Source organism: Pristiophorus japonicus, chromosome 5, assembly GCF_044704955.1.
Source record: "Pristiophorus japonicus isolate sPriJap1 chromosome 5, sPriJap1.hap1, whole genome shotgun sequence".
NCBI lineage: Eukaryota > Metazoa > Chordata > Chondrichthyes > Pristiophoridae > Pristiophorus > Pristiophorus japonicus.
In genome coordinates this window covers 24,951,649-24,968,678 of record NC_091981.1, presented here as the reverse complement: position 1 = coordinate 24,968,678, position 17,030 = coordinate 24,951,649, and the positions used below count along the sequence as shown (strand labels likewise).

At 45.1% G+C, this 17,030-nt stretch overlaps 1 protein-coding gene across 4 annotated transcripts in view; it reads right to left on the bottom strand.

Moving 5' to 3' along the window:
• The window catches only part of LOC139264261 (interferon-induced protein with tetratricopeptide repeats 5-like), a 20,876-nt gene extending 3,846 nt beyond the window's left edge, over nucleotides 1-17,030 (bottom strand). Inside the window, exons 1-3 of one of the 4 annotated variants that reach the window (XM_070880436.1) lie at nucleotides 16,896-17,030; nucleotides 6,671-6,847; nucleotides 2,871-2,995 (exon numbers count right to left, since the gene is read on the bottom strand). In XM_070880436.1, the coding sequence (XP_070736537.1) occupies nucleotides 2,871-2,875 (5 nt within the window). In that variant the 5' untranslated portion in view covers nucleotides 2,876-2,995; nucleotides 6,671-6,847; nucleotides 16,896-17,030. Of the gene's footprint in view, nucleotides 1-2,870; nucleotides 3,008-6,670; nucleotides 6,848-8,967; nucleotides 9,021-16,494; nucleotides 16,560-16,895 lie in introns of those variants that run through there. The other 3 variants (XM_070880437.1, XM_070880438.1, XM_070880439.1) reach the window with 3 other exon arrangements.

The following is a 17,030-nucleotide window of genomic DNA, read 5'->3' as shown; positions in this document are numbered from 1 at the left end:
ACTGCCTGGTTTCGCTCAGTTTGGGGGAAACCTCTAGAAATCCCGTAAGGGTCCTGGAGGCAACATAAAATGAACAATTGGCTCATGAGTGCCAGCAGAAATCCACGATTATCCCTTAATATGAACATAGGTCGGAACATAGGAACATGTTCCACCATTCACTTTATCATGGCTGATCTGTATCACAACTCCATCTACCCACCCTGGTTCTGTAACTCTTAATACCCTTGCCTAACAAAATTCTATCATCACAGTTTTGACATATTTAATTGGCCTAACCGCAACAACTTATTGGGGGAGAGAGTTCCAGATTTCCACTACCCTTTGTGTGAAGAAGTGTTGTCTGACATCACCCCTGACTGGCTGAGTTCTAACTTCAAGCTGATGCCCCCTTGTTCTGGTCTCCCCCATCAGAGGAAATTGTTTTACTCTACCTACCCAATCAAATGCTTCAATCATCTTAAACACCTTAATTAGGTCACCCCTTAATCTTCTATATCTGGGGGAATACAAGCCGAGTCTATGTGAGCTGTCCTCATGATATAACCATTTTAGCCCTGGTAAAATTCTAATGAATCTGCACTACACCCGCCGCAGGAGCAATATATCCTTTCTGAGGTGAGGTGCCCAGAACTCAATGCATTACTCCAGATGTAGTTTAACCAGAGCTTTATACAACATTAATATAACGCCTATCCTTTGTATTCCAGCCCCATTGAGATCAAGGCAAACAATCCATTCACCCCTTTCATTATTTACTGTACCTGTTCACTAGATTTAATGATTTCTGTACATGGTCCCCTAAATCTCTTTGCTCCTCCGCAGTTCCAGGCTTGTCACATTTGGAAAATATTCCGATATTTCTTGGCTCCAAAGTGGATGAGCACACATTTCCCCACACTGAACTCCATCTGCTAGTTTTTCGTAATCATTTCATTTATCAATGTGCCTTTGCAACTGTCTAATCCCATCTGTATTATTTACTGTGCCACATAACTTAGTGTAAGATTCAGCGAAAATATCGACAGCAAAAACTTAAAGTTCTGGACATTGCATGGACACATTTTCTGTTACTGCAGAGAGCAGACAACATTAACTTGGGGCAGGTCCAAACCCTTCCCCTGAGTGCTCATAGACCCAGGGACAGATCCCAAACCCTTCCCGAGTGCTCTCAGATTCAGCGACAGATCCCAAACCCTTTCCCCGAGTGCTCACAGACCCAGGGACAGATCCCAAACCCTTCCCCCGAGCACTCACATGAAAGTTGACTGATTCTGTTTTCATAAACCAGCGGCACACTGACAATGATACATGTTTATTGTTATAAAACAGCACATCCTTTGAGTAACCATTAGCAACACACTTCGAGATTGCTGATTGTGTCTTTTATAAAATGCACAATCTATTTGTACAGTAGCAATGCATGCAACTAATAACCCTACACTGCCACCCTCTGGAACCTATTGCATGCACCAGTCCCAGCTCTCACAGAGAGGGAGGAAATACAGGGAGTGGAGAGAGACAGAGAGAGAGTAATTCCACCGTCACCAGTCTCCTGCTGTGAGAAATGTTCTATTTTCATTGCAGCAGTCACAGGGAGGCAGGTTTAGGAAGGAGTTTGCCCTGAGGCAGCTGCCTTGCTGTAAACATGTTTCAGCTATAAACAGATAGGTCCAGCTCCACTCATTTCAGTGGGTTTGAAATCAATGGCTTTGATATTAACCCCTCACACCTGGGAGAGGGTCACGGAGAAGTCAAACAGTCAATACGTGAAACGTAGCCCTAACCCAACATGCATGGGATCTCGCAGTCGGCTGCAAGTAAATGCATCAGGCAGGTGATTGATGGGTTGTTTGTCAGTGCTGGAGGCATATAAACTTCCCCTGTGATGACAATAGCCAGAATCAGCGGGCACTCGGATTCACATCTTTGGCTGGCTTCCCACAGGGGCAGGCTGGCATCGACTGCACACACGTGGCAATCCGAGCACCCCACAGATTAACCAGGAGTATTTGTCAACCGCAAGGGATTCCATTACATCAATGTTTAGCAGGTATGTAACCACAAAAAAAGGTTCATGCAGGTCTGCGCCAGATTCCCTGGGAGGTGCTATCATGCTGCGGCAGCCCAGAATCCTCAACATGTTCAGACCTGGAACCAGCCTTAAGGGCGAGGTGACAAAGGATATCCCCCTCAAACCTGCCTGATGATACCTCTGAGGAGCGTTACATCAGGAGCCATTTGTCAACCTGATGTGTTATTGAGCAAGCCATTGCTATGCTCAAGTTGCGCTTCAGGTATCTGGACAGGTCTGGAGGCGCCCTTCAGTACTCACCAATGAGGGTCTCCAGCATAATCGTGGTGAGCTGCATTCTGCACAACACAGCACAGCAGCGAGAACTAAAGGTGAAGAGGAACAAGCCGCTCAGCACACCTCATCAGATGAGGATTCCAATGACATCCAGGGACGCCTGATTAAACCTGGGTGCAGTCTTTGTCCTCCTTCCTTCCATAACTCTGCCTGCACTCCTTCCAGCCCAATGTAGCTAACTGCAAACCTCCTCCTCCACTGCCTCTGTGAACTGGCCCTGTCAGTGGTCGAGGTGAAATCGCATCATGCAGGTCAGTGTCACGCCCGCTCACGTGCATTAGGGACACGAAAGCCGGAAGTAAAATGATAAAGAGGAATCCCCATTGAATAGGATATTTGCACACGTTCCACGATGTTGTGCTTTGGTCGCCCGCCATCGCCCCTCCCTCACCCGCACTCTGATCCCGTCTCTGCGTTAATATCGTGGTCAATGTCACTGTTATTTCCTTAAAATGTCAGTACATCTAATAATGTTGTGTAAAGCAAAGTGATTACTGACCTCATGATGGTGATCTGGATTTCACTTGTACTTCAGTCAGTAGATCAGCCGAAACACTGTGCAATGTTTGTCTTCCTGAATATTTTTATAGCCACTGGGATCACCTGATTTTGAGGAATTGGTTCCTGAAAGTGAAACTGGAAAGTGAAACTGACCAAGTCTGAGATTAGCCATCCAGTGGTTAGTTCCTCCCTTCCCCTCCCCCGCTCCGTGACCTCACCGGCTGTTGCTCAGTGGAACCTCTGGCTCGGTGATGTCACTTGATCACCGCAGCCGAGAGCAGCGACCACGTGGAGGTTTGGGGAGAGGGAGACTGAGGAATGGGGGCTCAGGGGGAGGGAGACTGGTGAATGGGGGCTCCGGGAGAGGGAGACTGAGGAATGGGGGCTCGGGGAGAGGGAGAGTGGGAAATGGGGGCTCAGGGAGAGGGAGAGTGGGGAATGGGGGCTCGGGCAGACGGAGACTGAGGAATGGGGGCTCGGGGAGACGGAGACTGAGGAATGGAGGCTCGGGGAGAGGGAGAGGGAGAGTGGGGAATAGGGACTCGGGGAGAGTGAGAGTGGAGAATGGGGGCTCGAGGAGAGGGAGAGTGGGGAATGGGGGCTAGGGGGGAGACGGAGACTGAGGAATGGGGGAGAGGGAGACTGGGGAATGGGGGCTCGGGGAGACGGAGACTGAGGAATGGGGGAGTGAGAGAGTGGGAGACTGGGAATGGGGGAGAGGGAGACTGTGGAATGGGGGCTCGGGGAGACGGAGACTGAGGAATGAGGGCTCGGGGAGAGGGAGAGTGGGGAATGGGGTCTTGGGGAGAGGGAGACTAGGAATGGGGGAGAGGGAAACTGGGGAATGGGGGCTCGGGGAGAGGGAGACTGGGAATGGAGGAGAGGGAGACTGGGGAATGGGGGTTTGGGGAGAGGGAGAGTGGGGAATGGGGGCTCGGGGGGAGAGAGACTGGGAAATGGGGGAGAGGGAAACTGGGGAATGGGGGAGAGGGAGACTGGGGAATGGGGGAGAGGGGAGAGGGGAGAGGGGGAATGGGGGCTCAGAAAGAAAGGGAGTCCAGGTGAGGCCTCACCAAGGCCCTGTATAGCTGCAGTAAGACCTCCCTGCTCCTATACTCAAATCCCCTAGCTATGACGGCCAACATACCATTTGCCTTCTTCACCGCCTGCTGTACCTGCATGCCAACTTTCAATGGCTGATGTACCATGAAACCCAGGTCTCGTTGCACCTCCACTTTTCCTAATCTGCCGCCATTCAGATAAAATTCTGCCTTCGTGTTTTTCCCCCAAAGTGGATAACCTCACATTTATCCACATTATACTGCATCTGCCATGCATTTGCCCACTCACCTAACCTGTCCAAGTCAGCCTGCAGACTCTTAGCATCCTCCTCACAGCTCATACCACCACCCAGCTTAGTGTCATCTGCAAACTTAGAGATATTACACTCAATTCCTTCATCTAAATCATTGATGTGTATTGTAAAGAGCTGGGGTTCCAGCACTGAGCCCTGCGGCACCCCACAACAAGATTGCTAATTGGTCCTTTCTCATTACACATCACCCAGTCTAGGATGGCCAGCCCTCTAGTTGGCTCCTCGACATATTGGTCTTGAAAACCATCCCTCATACACTCCAGGAAATCCTCCTCCACCGTATTGCAACAGTTAGATTAGCCCAATCTATATGTAGATTAAAGTCACCCATGTAAACTGCTGTACCTTTATTGCACGCATGTCTAATTTCTTGTTTGATGCTGTCCCCAACCACACTACTACTGTTTGGTGGTCTGTACACAACTCCCACTAGCGTTTTCTGCCCTTTGGTATTCAGCAGCTCCACCCATACAGATTCCACATCATCCAAGCTAATGTCCTTCCTTTCTATTGTGTTAATTTGCTCTTTAATCAGCAACGCTACCCCACTTACTTTTCCTTTCTGTCTATCCTTCTTGAATGTTGAATACCCCTGGATGTTGAGTTCCCAGCCTTGGTTACCCTGGAGCCATGTCTCCATGATGCCAATTATATCATATTCATTAATTGCTGCCTGAGCAGTTAATTCATCCATTTTATTACGAATACTCCTCGCATTGAGGCACAGAGCCTTCAGACTTGTCTTTTTAACACACTTTGCCCCTTTAGAATTTTGCTGTAATGTGGCCCTTTTTGATTTTTGCCTTGGGTTTCTCTGCACTTCACTTTTACTTTTCTTCTTTCTATCTTTTGCTTCTGCCCCTATTCTACTTCCCTCTGTCTCCCTGCATAGGTTCCCATCCCTCATTTATTGAGACCGAGCACATGGAGCGGTTTAGAAATGTTGGTACTGAGCTGAGTTTAGGACAATGTGACCTGTGAGAAGTGCCCCAAACACTCAGCTCACTGCCCTTTGCGCAATCTCTCGGTTTGGTTCCGGTTGGTCTGTGCCGACCGGGTTTGACATGTGAAGACCAAGTACAGATCAGCTCAGACTGAGGTTCGCAGTTCAGAATTGTCACCTTCACACAGAACCGGAGTCCAAACCAGATTCCAAGGAGATAGAGAGAGAGATCGGGCCTGTTATAAGTGGCATCAACTGGAGAGACTGACCTCACCTGGTGCAGTGCAGGGGGGTTCTGGCGATGGTTTCAGGGTGAGTATCAGTGAGTTAAAGTATTACTGCTAGTTACACGTAGGATATTGAGACATGATACCTATTACTATTAGATGCATATAAACTATCAATGAGTTTATGGGCTAGAACCTCCACTTTTGTGCTTATCGCCCAAAAATGGGCATTATTTCCGGCGTGGGCGTTAAAAAAGGGTTTTCAGATCAACGGCTCATCGCCCTTTCTCAAAACACCTAGTTTACAGTTTTGAAAATGGGCACTACCGCGAGCGATATCAAATGGGCAGTAGCGTTAAAGTTTTTTGACCTACTGCCGTAAAGTGTGGCCGCCCTTAACAACAGCATGGCAACGCACGATTCCCGCGATTCAGGAGGTCAAGGGTCATGATGACATGTGCAGAAGAGGAGACAGAGTGAGAGGGAGCTCAGAGGCACTGTAAGTGTGTATGGCTGTAGTGTTGGACAGTCTAATGGGACTCAAGGTAGACAAGTCCCCTGGTCCTGATGAAATGCATCCCAGGGTATGAAAAGAGATGGCGGAAGTTATAGCAGATGCATTCGTTATAATCTACCAAATAATGGTAGAGAAGCTACAGGCTCTATCATTATCACTATTATCACTATCACTGTTGTTATAAATGCCCTTTATACTAAAGAAAATATAAAATATAAATTATAAATATACATATAAATATAAATATAAATGTGAGTGGATCTATCAGTAAACGACCCTTAAATAACTCACAAATGATAAGCCCCTTGTGTAAGCTGCCTCCTCACTTCCTCCAATGTTCAAAATGGCGTCCGTAGTGTTGAGTTCTGTGAGGAAGGCCAGTTAATAGCAGCTTTTCTCCAGTGATATTTTCAGTGAGCGATAAGCCGGGCGATGTGTGGGCGATGTGCTGAAAGTTGCGCTGGGCGATGCAGGCGATCACCTCAACGATGTGACAGGAAAGTTGGGCCAGCAATTTTCCGGCGCTGTTCTGGCCCAACTTTCCACTTTTTAATCAAAATGGGCGATAGCCTGCCATTTTGGGCGATATATGGGCACTAGCTCAGCGATCTGAAGTGGAAGGTCGAGCCCATAAGTCCATGCTTCTGGCAAACTGATATTATCAAACAAAATGCACACACAAGACAGTTAAAAAAAATTCAGCTACATCTTTTACTCAGAGTAATTTTATACATACCTTTGCCATTTGAGATGCAGTATTATTTTTTGCTCCAAGATAAACCATGGCCAACGCACTGGAGATGCTGAATGGAGAAAAAAAGATGTTGCCAGCTTGATTTTTTTCAACCAGCTTTCTGAATAGGTCAAGGGTGAAATGGCAATTTGCTTTGCTCAGGTCCTCCATTGGTTAAAACTGCAGGAAAAATGAATATAAAACAAATATCCAAAATGATTTTGGTACAATAAGGTTCTCAAGAAAGTTAATGAATTACCAGGGTTTGCAACTGAACAGAGAAATTGGCTTATGAAGAATCGCAAACTGAGTGTTGGTCTGCAGTGAAACATTTACAATCTTCTCTGTAGAATTGGTCTCAAGTTATTTAATCTCTACATGTCTAAGATTCAAATATTATTGTTTCTCATTAACCAACGTGCTGAAACAACCTCGGTTGATTGATGAACATCAGTGAAACAAAGACTTCGGTCTCAAGGCATCTCTAGCAAAACCAAGATATGTACAATATTTGGAAAAATTATAAAACAAAGGGAAATGGTAAGGCCTCAGCACAGCTCCCTGGAGAAAGTTGTCTGATATATATTGCATCACGAAAACTGTCTATTTCCATCTCTGTAACACCGCCTGACTGCCCCTCTGCCTAAGCCCACCTGCTGCTGAAACCTTCATTCATTCCTTTGTTACTTCTACACTTGACTATTCGAACACACTCCTGGCCGGCCTCCCTCGTTCTACCCTTCGTAAACTTGGAGTCTCCAAAACTCTGCTGCTCACGTCTTAACTCACACCAAGTTCTGTTCACCCATCACATTGGCTCCCAGTTAAGCAACACCTTGATTTTAAAATTCTCATCCTTCTTTTCAAATCCCCCCATGACCTCACCCCTCCCTATTTCTAAATTTCTTCAGCCTTACTGCCCTCCAATATATCTGCGCTCCTCCAATTCTGCCCTATTGAGCAGCCCGATTTTAATTGCTCCTCCATTGGCAGCCGTGCCTTCAGCTGCTAAGGCCCTAAGCTTCGGAATTCCTTCCTTCAACTTCTCTTTCCTCCTTTAAGACGCTTCTTAAAACCTGCCTCTTTAACCAATCTTTTGGTCATCTGCCATATTTTATTGTGGCTCGGTGTCAAATGTATCTGTTTTGTCTTGTAACACTGCTGTGAAGCACCTTTCGATGTTTTACTATGTTAAAGGCTCTATATAAATAAAAGTTATTAATAATAATTGGCAGCCTTTTGCTACTCATTGCTCTTCCACGCTGCAACACTCACACATATGGATCGATATAGCCGAGATAGCAATTGACAAAGCTCATCCAGTCAGGAAGATTAGTGCAGCCCCTGGAACAGAAGCCCTAGGAGCCATTCAGCCCCTCAAGCCTGATTAATTATTTGATTAGATCATGGCTGAATTTGTGACACCGAGTTTGTTGGGTTTAACTTCTGCAGGTAGCTTATGACTCTAGGTCATCGAACAGATTGCTGAACTTACACAACCATACAGGCCTCATCCTTAACAGATTCTGTTTCATTGTCTAAAAACATCTTGACAGTCAGCCACCTTCCATTATCCATGTCTCTATCCTCATTTAATCTGAAATACTGTCTTGCACAGCTGGTAAATTAAGCCATTTAAAATGTTTAAGGGCTAGACTTTCCTAGAGAGCCCCTCAACACCCGACTGCCCGGCCAGAAAAAACACTAATGTTTGGTAAGTAATGCTGGTGAAAATTTTCACTTTTAAGTTAAAACTAATTGAAACTAATCACCCGGCGAGAAAATGGGTCTTGCACCATTATTCTCATCGGTTTTCTCGGCGGTTAAGGGGAAACTAAGTAAAACGGGCGTTTGTCTGGTGTGCTCCAGATATGTCATCTTGAGGCTAGGGGCTAGAATTTCCATTATTTTTGCATGCATACCGCCCACTTAACATCAATTTTAACGCTGGAATGAGGTGCAATACCCATATATCGCCCACTTAGCCACAAAATGGAAACTGATTCCCATTTCTCGGTCACTTATCGCCGAGTGTTATTTTCCGCATGTGCGTACCGCTGAAAAAAATAATACGGGGCGCAATCATCAGAATGGGCGATCCCAACGCACAGAATATCACCCAGCATTACTTTCGGCACGTAATTAACACCGAGATTTAATAATACTGACCGCCCACTGTTTTTTGTCATAAAGACCACATTTGCCAAAACTAACTGTCTGCATCTCGTACACATTTCACCGATAATATCGCTCACTGAAAAAAATGCTGGTCAAAAGTTGAACTAACCGGAACTACTCACAGCGGTATGGATGCCATGTTCTAAATCGCAGGTCGCATCATTTAAAAGGCTGCTCTGCTTCAACCTTGGGGGAGTTCAGATGTACTCTGGAGGTGTTTGGAGGTGTTGTGAACATCTGAACAAACATCTTTTCATACTGTGGATGATTGGAATTTACTAGGTGTCTTAGTAGGGGCATTATTCTTTGTGAACAATCGGTGGAAAACACATAGCTGTTGGAATGGTGCCTGCCATTTCTCACTCTCTCTTGATGACGACTCACATGCTGCAGACGCGAGATGGCAGAAGGTACACTCGGCAGCATCATGTGGCCAATGCAAGACGTGACAGACTGATGAGGAGGATCAGACGTTACACCCCCCGCAAGTACAGGGTGAAGCAGTCTTACCTCAACTTGTGCAACACTACCTGCCTTAGGAGACTGCGCTTCCACAAAGTGGTTATCAGTGAGGTATGCCAGCTCATAAGGGAGATGGTGGCATCATAGCTGCAAGACTCTGATGTCAGGAGCTCATAAATGAGCGCTTTGCTTGAAATAACGTTGGTGGTATTTACAAAGCTGAAACACTGCTGGGTGTGCAGGTCATACATCCATGGTGTGCATTACCTTGGTGACAGTTAATGTTTAAGTTGATTGAAGTTAAGTGTAATTATACCCTTTCATATTAAGGAATCACCAGTGTGTCTACAGTGCAGCTAGCTGAGCCAATGCGCAACAAGGTTATGTTAAATAAAAAACATTTACTCTGACCATTTGTCTGAAATGATAAGTATATCTGTAAAAACCAGCCCACCCCACCCCCGCCCCAGCCCACAACAAATTTGTCACATTTACATCATTACAATGGTCCCCATTTCCCACAATATAGAACACAAATGCAAACCAACAAGGTAGTCCCCTCGCCCCTTGCACCGATCCTCCCCCCAAAATAGCAGCAGCAACCTAAAAATATGCCCCAGACAACACCTGCGGCCATGCACCTCACTTTCCTTCCCCCCCACCCCGCCCCTGCTGCTTCTCTCCCCACCTCTATCCCTTCCCCTCCTGCCTCCAAGCTGCCTGGCCGAGGAGCTCCTCAGATGCTGCTTCATTGGGGCGAGGGGGATGACGGCCGAACCGCTGCTTCGACAGATACATGAGAGGATGGTCCCAAGGTGGGAATGTGCTCCTAGCTAGAAGCAAGATGTTGCTCCTGGCTCTCATGGCAATGGGGGTGCAGCATCTTGGGGTGCAGTGCCGCGCTCTGGGATCACTGGGAGCCCTCTGCCACCAGTGTTCCTGGTTAACAGCTCCAGGGCCTCCTCCATCCCTTCCATGTTATGTGTTATTTGTTGGACAAAAACTCAGTGCCAGCTATGTTCTTGGTACTTAGTTGGCTTTTTGCTGCTGGTGAATCTCCCTTGTGGCTCCCACAACAGCTAAACAAGCACACACCACACCCACTCACCGTTTCAGTCCCTCTCTGCTCCCTCTCTCTCTCTGTCTCCTCTTCTGCGTATATAAGGATGACCCCTGACCTCCTGAATCACGGGAAATGAGCGTTGCCATGCCGTTGCTAAGGACGGTGACACTTTACAGCAGAAGGTCAGAGAAATTTAACGCTAACGCCCATTTCAGATCGCTCGCGATAACGTCCAATTTTTAAAATGGAGACTAAGGGCTTTGAAAATGGGCGACAAGCGGCGACCTGAAAACCCATTTTTACGACCCATGCCAGAAATAACACTCATTTTTGGTCGATCTGCACAAAAGTGTAAAATCTAGCCCTCGGGGTTCTAAAGGCTACGTGCAGAAGTGTGCATCACTTTCTTAGACTAACTGTCTTCACCCATGTTGCATCATTTTATCCTGCATTTTATCCTACCCATAATGCTTGCAGCAGCCATTTTGCCTTGCGTTCATAGAACAAACTACAAAGGCAAATATATATTCCTCAACATACACTGATAGTTTAAATGAGCTTTCCATCACTACTTTCAAATATTTGTCCTTGTGCACAAACTATTATAGGGATAGATGTATTGACAGATCACAAGATAATTCCAGAGGAGAAGACCATTTGACCCACATTAGTTCATCCATCCACAGGTGCTCTACAATCCTCCCATTTCATTATAGAATTCTTTCTTAAATGCAACCTGGGTTTTCACCTGTACGACTCCATCTGGAAATCTAAACCAAGTGTTGCTCACTATGTTAAAAAGAACGTCCTGATATCAGTCCTAAAGTTATCTTTTACGAGTTGGAACCTTTGTCTCCTTGTTTTACTCCCACATTTACCTTTTCCACAACATTTACTATTTCTTTTGACTCTGTAATATTACCTCTCAGACTCCTCCTTTCCAGACTGGTCTTTTTTCATATCTCAGACCACAGCAACCAAGGATCAGTCTCATTGATCTTCTCTCTGCTGCCTCCAGCACTAGAAGCTCTCAATTGTATCTTGGTGACCAGAATTGAACATAATACTTGAAATGTGATCTAACCAGAGCAGTTATGGTTTGATCATTGACTTCCTCTGATTTATATTCAACTGTTTTGGTGATGTAGTTCTACATTCTAGTAGCTCTGTTGATTACTTATATATGTTTAGTATTGAGTCTACCAAGATATCTAGGTCTCTTTTTAGATCAGTCTTAGCTATTTCAGTGCCATTCATGAGGTACCAGTGTTGCATAGAATTTTACAGCACAGAAACAGGACATTCAGACCAACTGGTCTATGCTCCACATGAGTCTCATCCTACCCTACTTCATCTCACCCCGTCAATATATCCTTCTATTTGTTTATATATGCTAGTGCTGTTGGGGAGGAGTTAAACTAATGTGGCAGGGGGATGGGAACCAATGCAGGGAGACAGAGGGAAACAAAAAGGAGACAAAAGCAAAAGACAGAAAGGAGATGAGTAAAAGTGGAGGGCAGAGAAACCCAAGGCAAAAAACAAAAAGGGCCACTGAATGTAAAGGGGCTGCAGGAGGGGTCAAAACTAAAAATCATGGATTAAAAACTAGTATTAAAACACTCTACCTAAACGCACGCAGCATTCGAAATAAAGTAAATGAGTTGACGGCACAAATCATTACAAATGGGTATGATTTGGTGGCCGTTACAGAAACGTGGTTGCAGGGTGGCCAAGACTGGGACAGGGGTATCTGACGATTCGGAAAGATAGACAAGAAGGGAAAGGAGGTGGGGTAGCTCTGTTAATAAAGGATGATATCAGGGCAGTTGTGAGAGACGATATTGGCTCCAATGAACACAATGTTGAATCATTGTGGGTGGAGATTAGAGATAGTAAGGGGGAAAAGTCACTGGTGGGCTTGGTTTATAGGCCCCCAAATAATAACTTCACGGTGGGGCGGGCAATAATCAAGGAAATAATGGAGGCATGTGAAAAAGAAACGGCAGTAATCATGGGGGATTTTAACCTACATATCGATTGGTCAAATCAAATCGCACGGGGTAGCCTGGAGGAGGAATTCATAGAATGCATACGGGATTGTTTCTTAGAACAGTATGTTACAGAACCTACAAGGGAGCAAGCTATCTTAGATCTGGTCCTGTTTAATGAGACAGGAATAATAAACGATCTCCTAGTAAAAGATCCTCTCGGAATGAGTGATCACAGTGTGGTTGAATTAGTAACACAGATTGAGGGCGAGGAAGTAGTGTCTCAAACGAGCATACTATGCTTAAACAAAGGGGACTACAGTGGGATGAGGGCAGAGTTGGCTAAAGTAGACTGGAAACACAGAATAAACGGTGGCACAATTGAGGAACAGTGGAGGACTTTTAAGGAGCTCTTTCATAGTGCTCAACAAAAATATATTCCAATGAAAAAGAAGGGTGGTAAGAGAAGGGATAACCAGCCGTGGATAACCAGGGAAATTAAGGAGAGCATCAAATTAAAAACCAATGCGTATAAGGTGGCCAAGGTTAGTGGGAAAATAGAAGATTGGGAAAACTTTAAACGACAACAAAGAATGACTAAGAAAGCAATAAAGAAAGGAAAGATAGATTACGAAGGTAAACTTGCGCAAAACATAAAAACGGATAGTAAAAGCTTTTACAGATATATAAAACGGAAAAGAGTGACTAAAGTAAATGTTGGTCCCTTAGAAGATGAGAAGGGGGATTTAATAATGGGAAATGTGGAAATGGCTGAGACCCTAAACAATTATTTTGCTTCGGTCTTCACAGTGGAAGACACAGAAACCATGCCAGAAATTGCTGGTCACAGGAATGTGGGAAGGGAGGACCTGGAGACAATCACTATCACTAGGGGGGGTAGTGCTGGACAGGCTAATGGGACTCAAGGTAGACAAGTCCCCTGGTCCTGATGAAATGCAGCCCAGGGTATGAAAAGAGATGGCGGCAGTTATAGCAGATGCATTCGTTATAATCTACCAAAATTCTCTGGACTCTGGGGAGGTACCAGCGGATTGGAAAGCAGCTAATGTAACGCATCTGTTTAAAAAAGGGGGCAGACAAAAGGCAGGTAACTATAGGCCGGTTAGTTTAACATCTGTAGTGGGGAAAATGCTTGAAACTATCATTAAGGAAGAAATAGTGGGACATCTAGATAGGAATAGTGCAATCAAGCAGACGCAGCATGGATTCATGAAGGGGAAATCATGTTTAACTAATTTACTGGAATTCTTTGAGGATATAACGAGCATGGTGGATAGAGGTGTACCGATGGATGTGGTGTATTTAGATTTTCAAAAGGCATTCGATAAGGTGCCACACAAAAGGTTACTGCAGAAGATAAAGGTACGCGGGGTCAGTGGAAATGTATTAGCATGGATAGAGAATTGGCTGGCGAACAGAAAGCAGAGAGTCGGGATAAATGGGTCCTTTTCGGGTTGGAAATCGGTGGTTAGTGGTGTGCCACAGGGATCGGTGCTGGGACCACAATTGTTTACAATATACATAGATGACCTGGAAGAGGGGACAGAGTGTAGTGTAACAAAATTTGCAGATGACACAAAGATTAGTGGGAAAGCGGGTTGTGTAGAGGACACAGAGAGGCTGCAAAGAGATTTAGATAGGTTAAGCGAATGGGCTAAGGTTTGGCAGATGGAATACAATGTCGGAAAGTGTGAGGTCATCCACCTTGGGAAAAAAAACAAAAAAAGGGAATACTATTTGAATGGGCAGAAATTACAACATTCTGCGGTGCAGAGGGACCTGGGGGTCCTTGTGCGTGAATCCCAAAAAGTTAGTTTGCAAGTGCAGCAGGTAATCAGGAAGGCGAATGGAATGTTGGCCTTCATTGCGAGAGGGATGGAATACAAAAGCAGGGAGGTCCTTCTGCAACTGTATAGGGTATTGGTGAGGCCGCATCTGGAGTACTGCGTGCAGTTTTGGTCGCCTTACTTAAGGAAGGATATACTGGCTTTGGAGGGGGTACAGAGACGATTCACTAGGTTGATTCCGGAGATGAGGGGGTTACCTTATGATGATAGATTGAGTAGACTGGGTCTTTACTCGTTGGAGTTCAGAAGGATGAGGGGTGATCTTATAGAAACATTTAAAATAATGAAAGGGATAGACAAGATAGAGGCAGAGAGGTTGTTTCCACTGGTCGGGGAGACTAGAACTAGGGGGCACAGCCTCAAAATACGGGGGAGCCAATTTAAAACCGAGTTGAGAAGGAATTTCTTCTCCCAGAGGGTTGTGAATCTGTGGAATTCTCTGCCCAAGGAAGCAGTTGAGGATAGCTCATTGAATGTATTCAAGTCACAGATAGATAGATTTTTAACTAATAAGGGAATTAAAGGTTATGGGGAGCGGGCGGGTAAGTGGAGCTGAGTCCACGGCCAGATCAGCCATGATCTTTTTGAATGGCGGAGCAGGCTCGAGGGGCTCGATGGCCTACTCCTGTTCCTAATTCTTATGTTCTTATTTATCTTACATTTAATTATCAAGCTTCCCCTTGAATGCTATTCACCTCAACCACTCCCTGTGGTAGCATGTTCCACATTCTCACCACACTCTGAATAAACAAGTTACGCCTGAATTCCTTATTAGTGACTATTTTATAATTATGTCTGTTAGTTTTATACTCCCCGCAAGTGGAAACATCTTCAGTACATTTACCATATAAAACTGCTTCATAATTTGAAAGACTTCTGTCAGGTCACCCCTCAGTTTCCTATTTTCTAGACAAAGGAGCCCCAGTCTTTCCAGATAGTTGTGCACACTCAGTTCTGGTATCATTCTTGTAAATCTTTTTCCCACCGTCTCCACTGTTTTTCTATACTTAAAAAAATATATGTGGATACGAGAACTGTGCAAAACACATCAAGTTTGGTTTAACCCAGGTTCTATATACATTTAACATGACTTCTCTGCTTTTGAATTATATTCCAGCTGTTTCGACTCATCAACCTGTTTATTATCCATTTCTAGGATTTATAATGAATTCCCACAGCATTGAGTTTGATTTACAAACTTTACATGAGGGACTTTATGAGGTGCCTTTTGGAAGTCTAAGTACAGCATAGCATAATACTTTACAAAGTGCAATTGAGATGGTTCATCCTCAAAGAGGACAAATAGGTTTTTTGAGGTGGGATCGTCCCCTTCTGAATCCGGAGCCTACTGTTCTCTCGGATAATGTGAGACAGATGCTCCAGATATTGATTCCTGCTGATTTGATTCCAGTATTTTACACTGAATAAAGATTGTAGTTGCCTGTGTCCGTTTTATCCCCTTTTCTGAACATGGGCACCACACTGACCTGCTTTCAATCTACTGGTGTCTCCCCAGTGTCCAGCAAATCACTTATAATGGTGGCCAGTGCCTCATATCTCCTCCTCAGGCTCTTTCAGCACTTTGGGGATATACCATAGACCCCAGTGAGTTATTCATTGGGAGCCTTTTCAGCTTGTCTAGGACTTCATCTCATTCATATCAAAGAGTCGTTAGTGTTACTTTGCTTCACTCTGGAGTGCGCATGTTTCTCAGACCCTCCCATGGGAATACTTGCAGGAAGTAATCACACAATATTGACAATCCTCCGTTATGGTTCTGCTTACATGTTTTATACCTCTTCCCTGACTGTCCTCTTACTGTTTGTTTGTTAATCAATGTTGGGACAGGTTTGTTCAGCCTGAGCTTTAGGATCAGTGTGTCTTGATCCTGCACTTTCAGCATTACACCTTTAAAGGTATTCCAGTTGTCCTCCACTGAAATGTTGTTGAACATTCTCCACCATTCCATAGGCAGTAATTTTCCCCTTATTTCATTGAATTGATCCTTCGTAAAGTTATACACCAAGCTGCTGGTCTTGGATATATCTCACTCCTAGTTCATGTCAAACTTTACCCACTATAGGTGATGGCCCCCAGGTGTGCTATAACTGGTCTGGATCCTGTGCGAATACCAATTCAAGGCTCGCACATTTACCAACTCTGAATGGAAAGAACTCAGGTATTTCTATTTGGTTGATTGACGTCTTCCATTAAATTAACCTTCCTGTTCTTGCATATCTTCCCTATTTCTTAATCGAGCAATCTGACCTTTTTACGTTCGTCTGGGTTTCTGTATTATACCCTCGTGTTGGCTCGGATACAACGCTTGAGAGTTCCACCCAGAGTGGATCATTCTGTAGTTTTCCCCCAGCCACAGGATTGACTTTAGTTACTGTCCAGGTATCTCTGACATATTGGTCTATCCCATAGCGGAAATGAACAGCCCGATCACAACTCCGAAAGCGGAACCATGTGTATTTCACTCTCCCCGGTAGCGCTTGTTCACAGTACAGTACAAGAGAGAAAGGACAGATTACACATGGGGGGAGTGGACGGTGTTTATCCGCTGCACTAAAAGGGAATTGATCATGAAGTTAGCGAAGGTTTGCAGCGCTGACACGGAAATGTAGTGTCACTAAAACCCCTGGCAGAGATATAAAGACACTTACCTTATGCGCTGCTGTCGTTCAGCATCCAACACTTCCTCTCACTGTCTTCACTTTGCTCTGTGCGTCACCTGTGTGGCGCCTTTTAATCCTGAGCAGCCGCCCCTCCACCCCCGGATTGACAGGACTGCTCTGTTA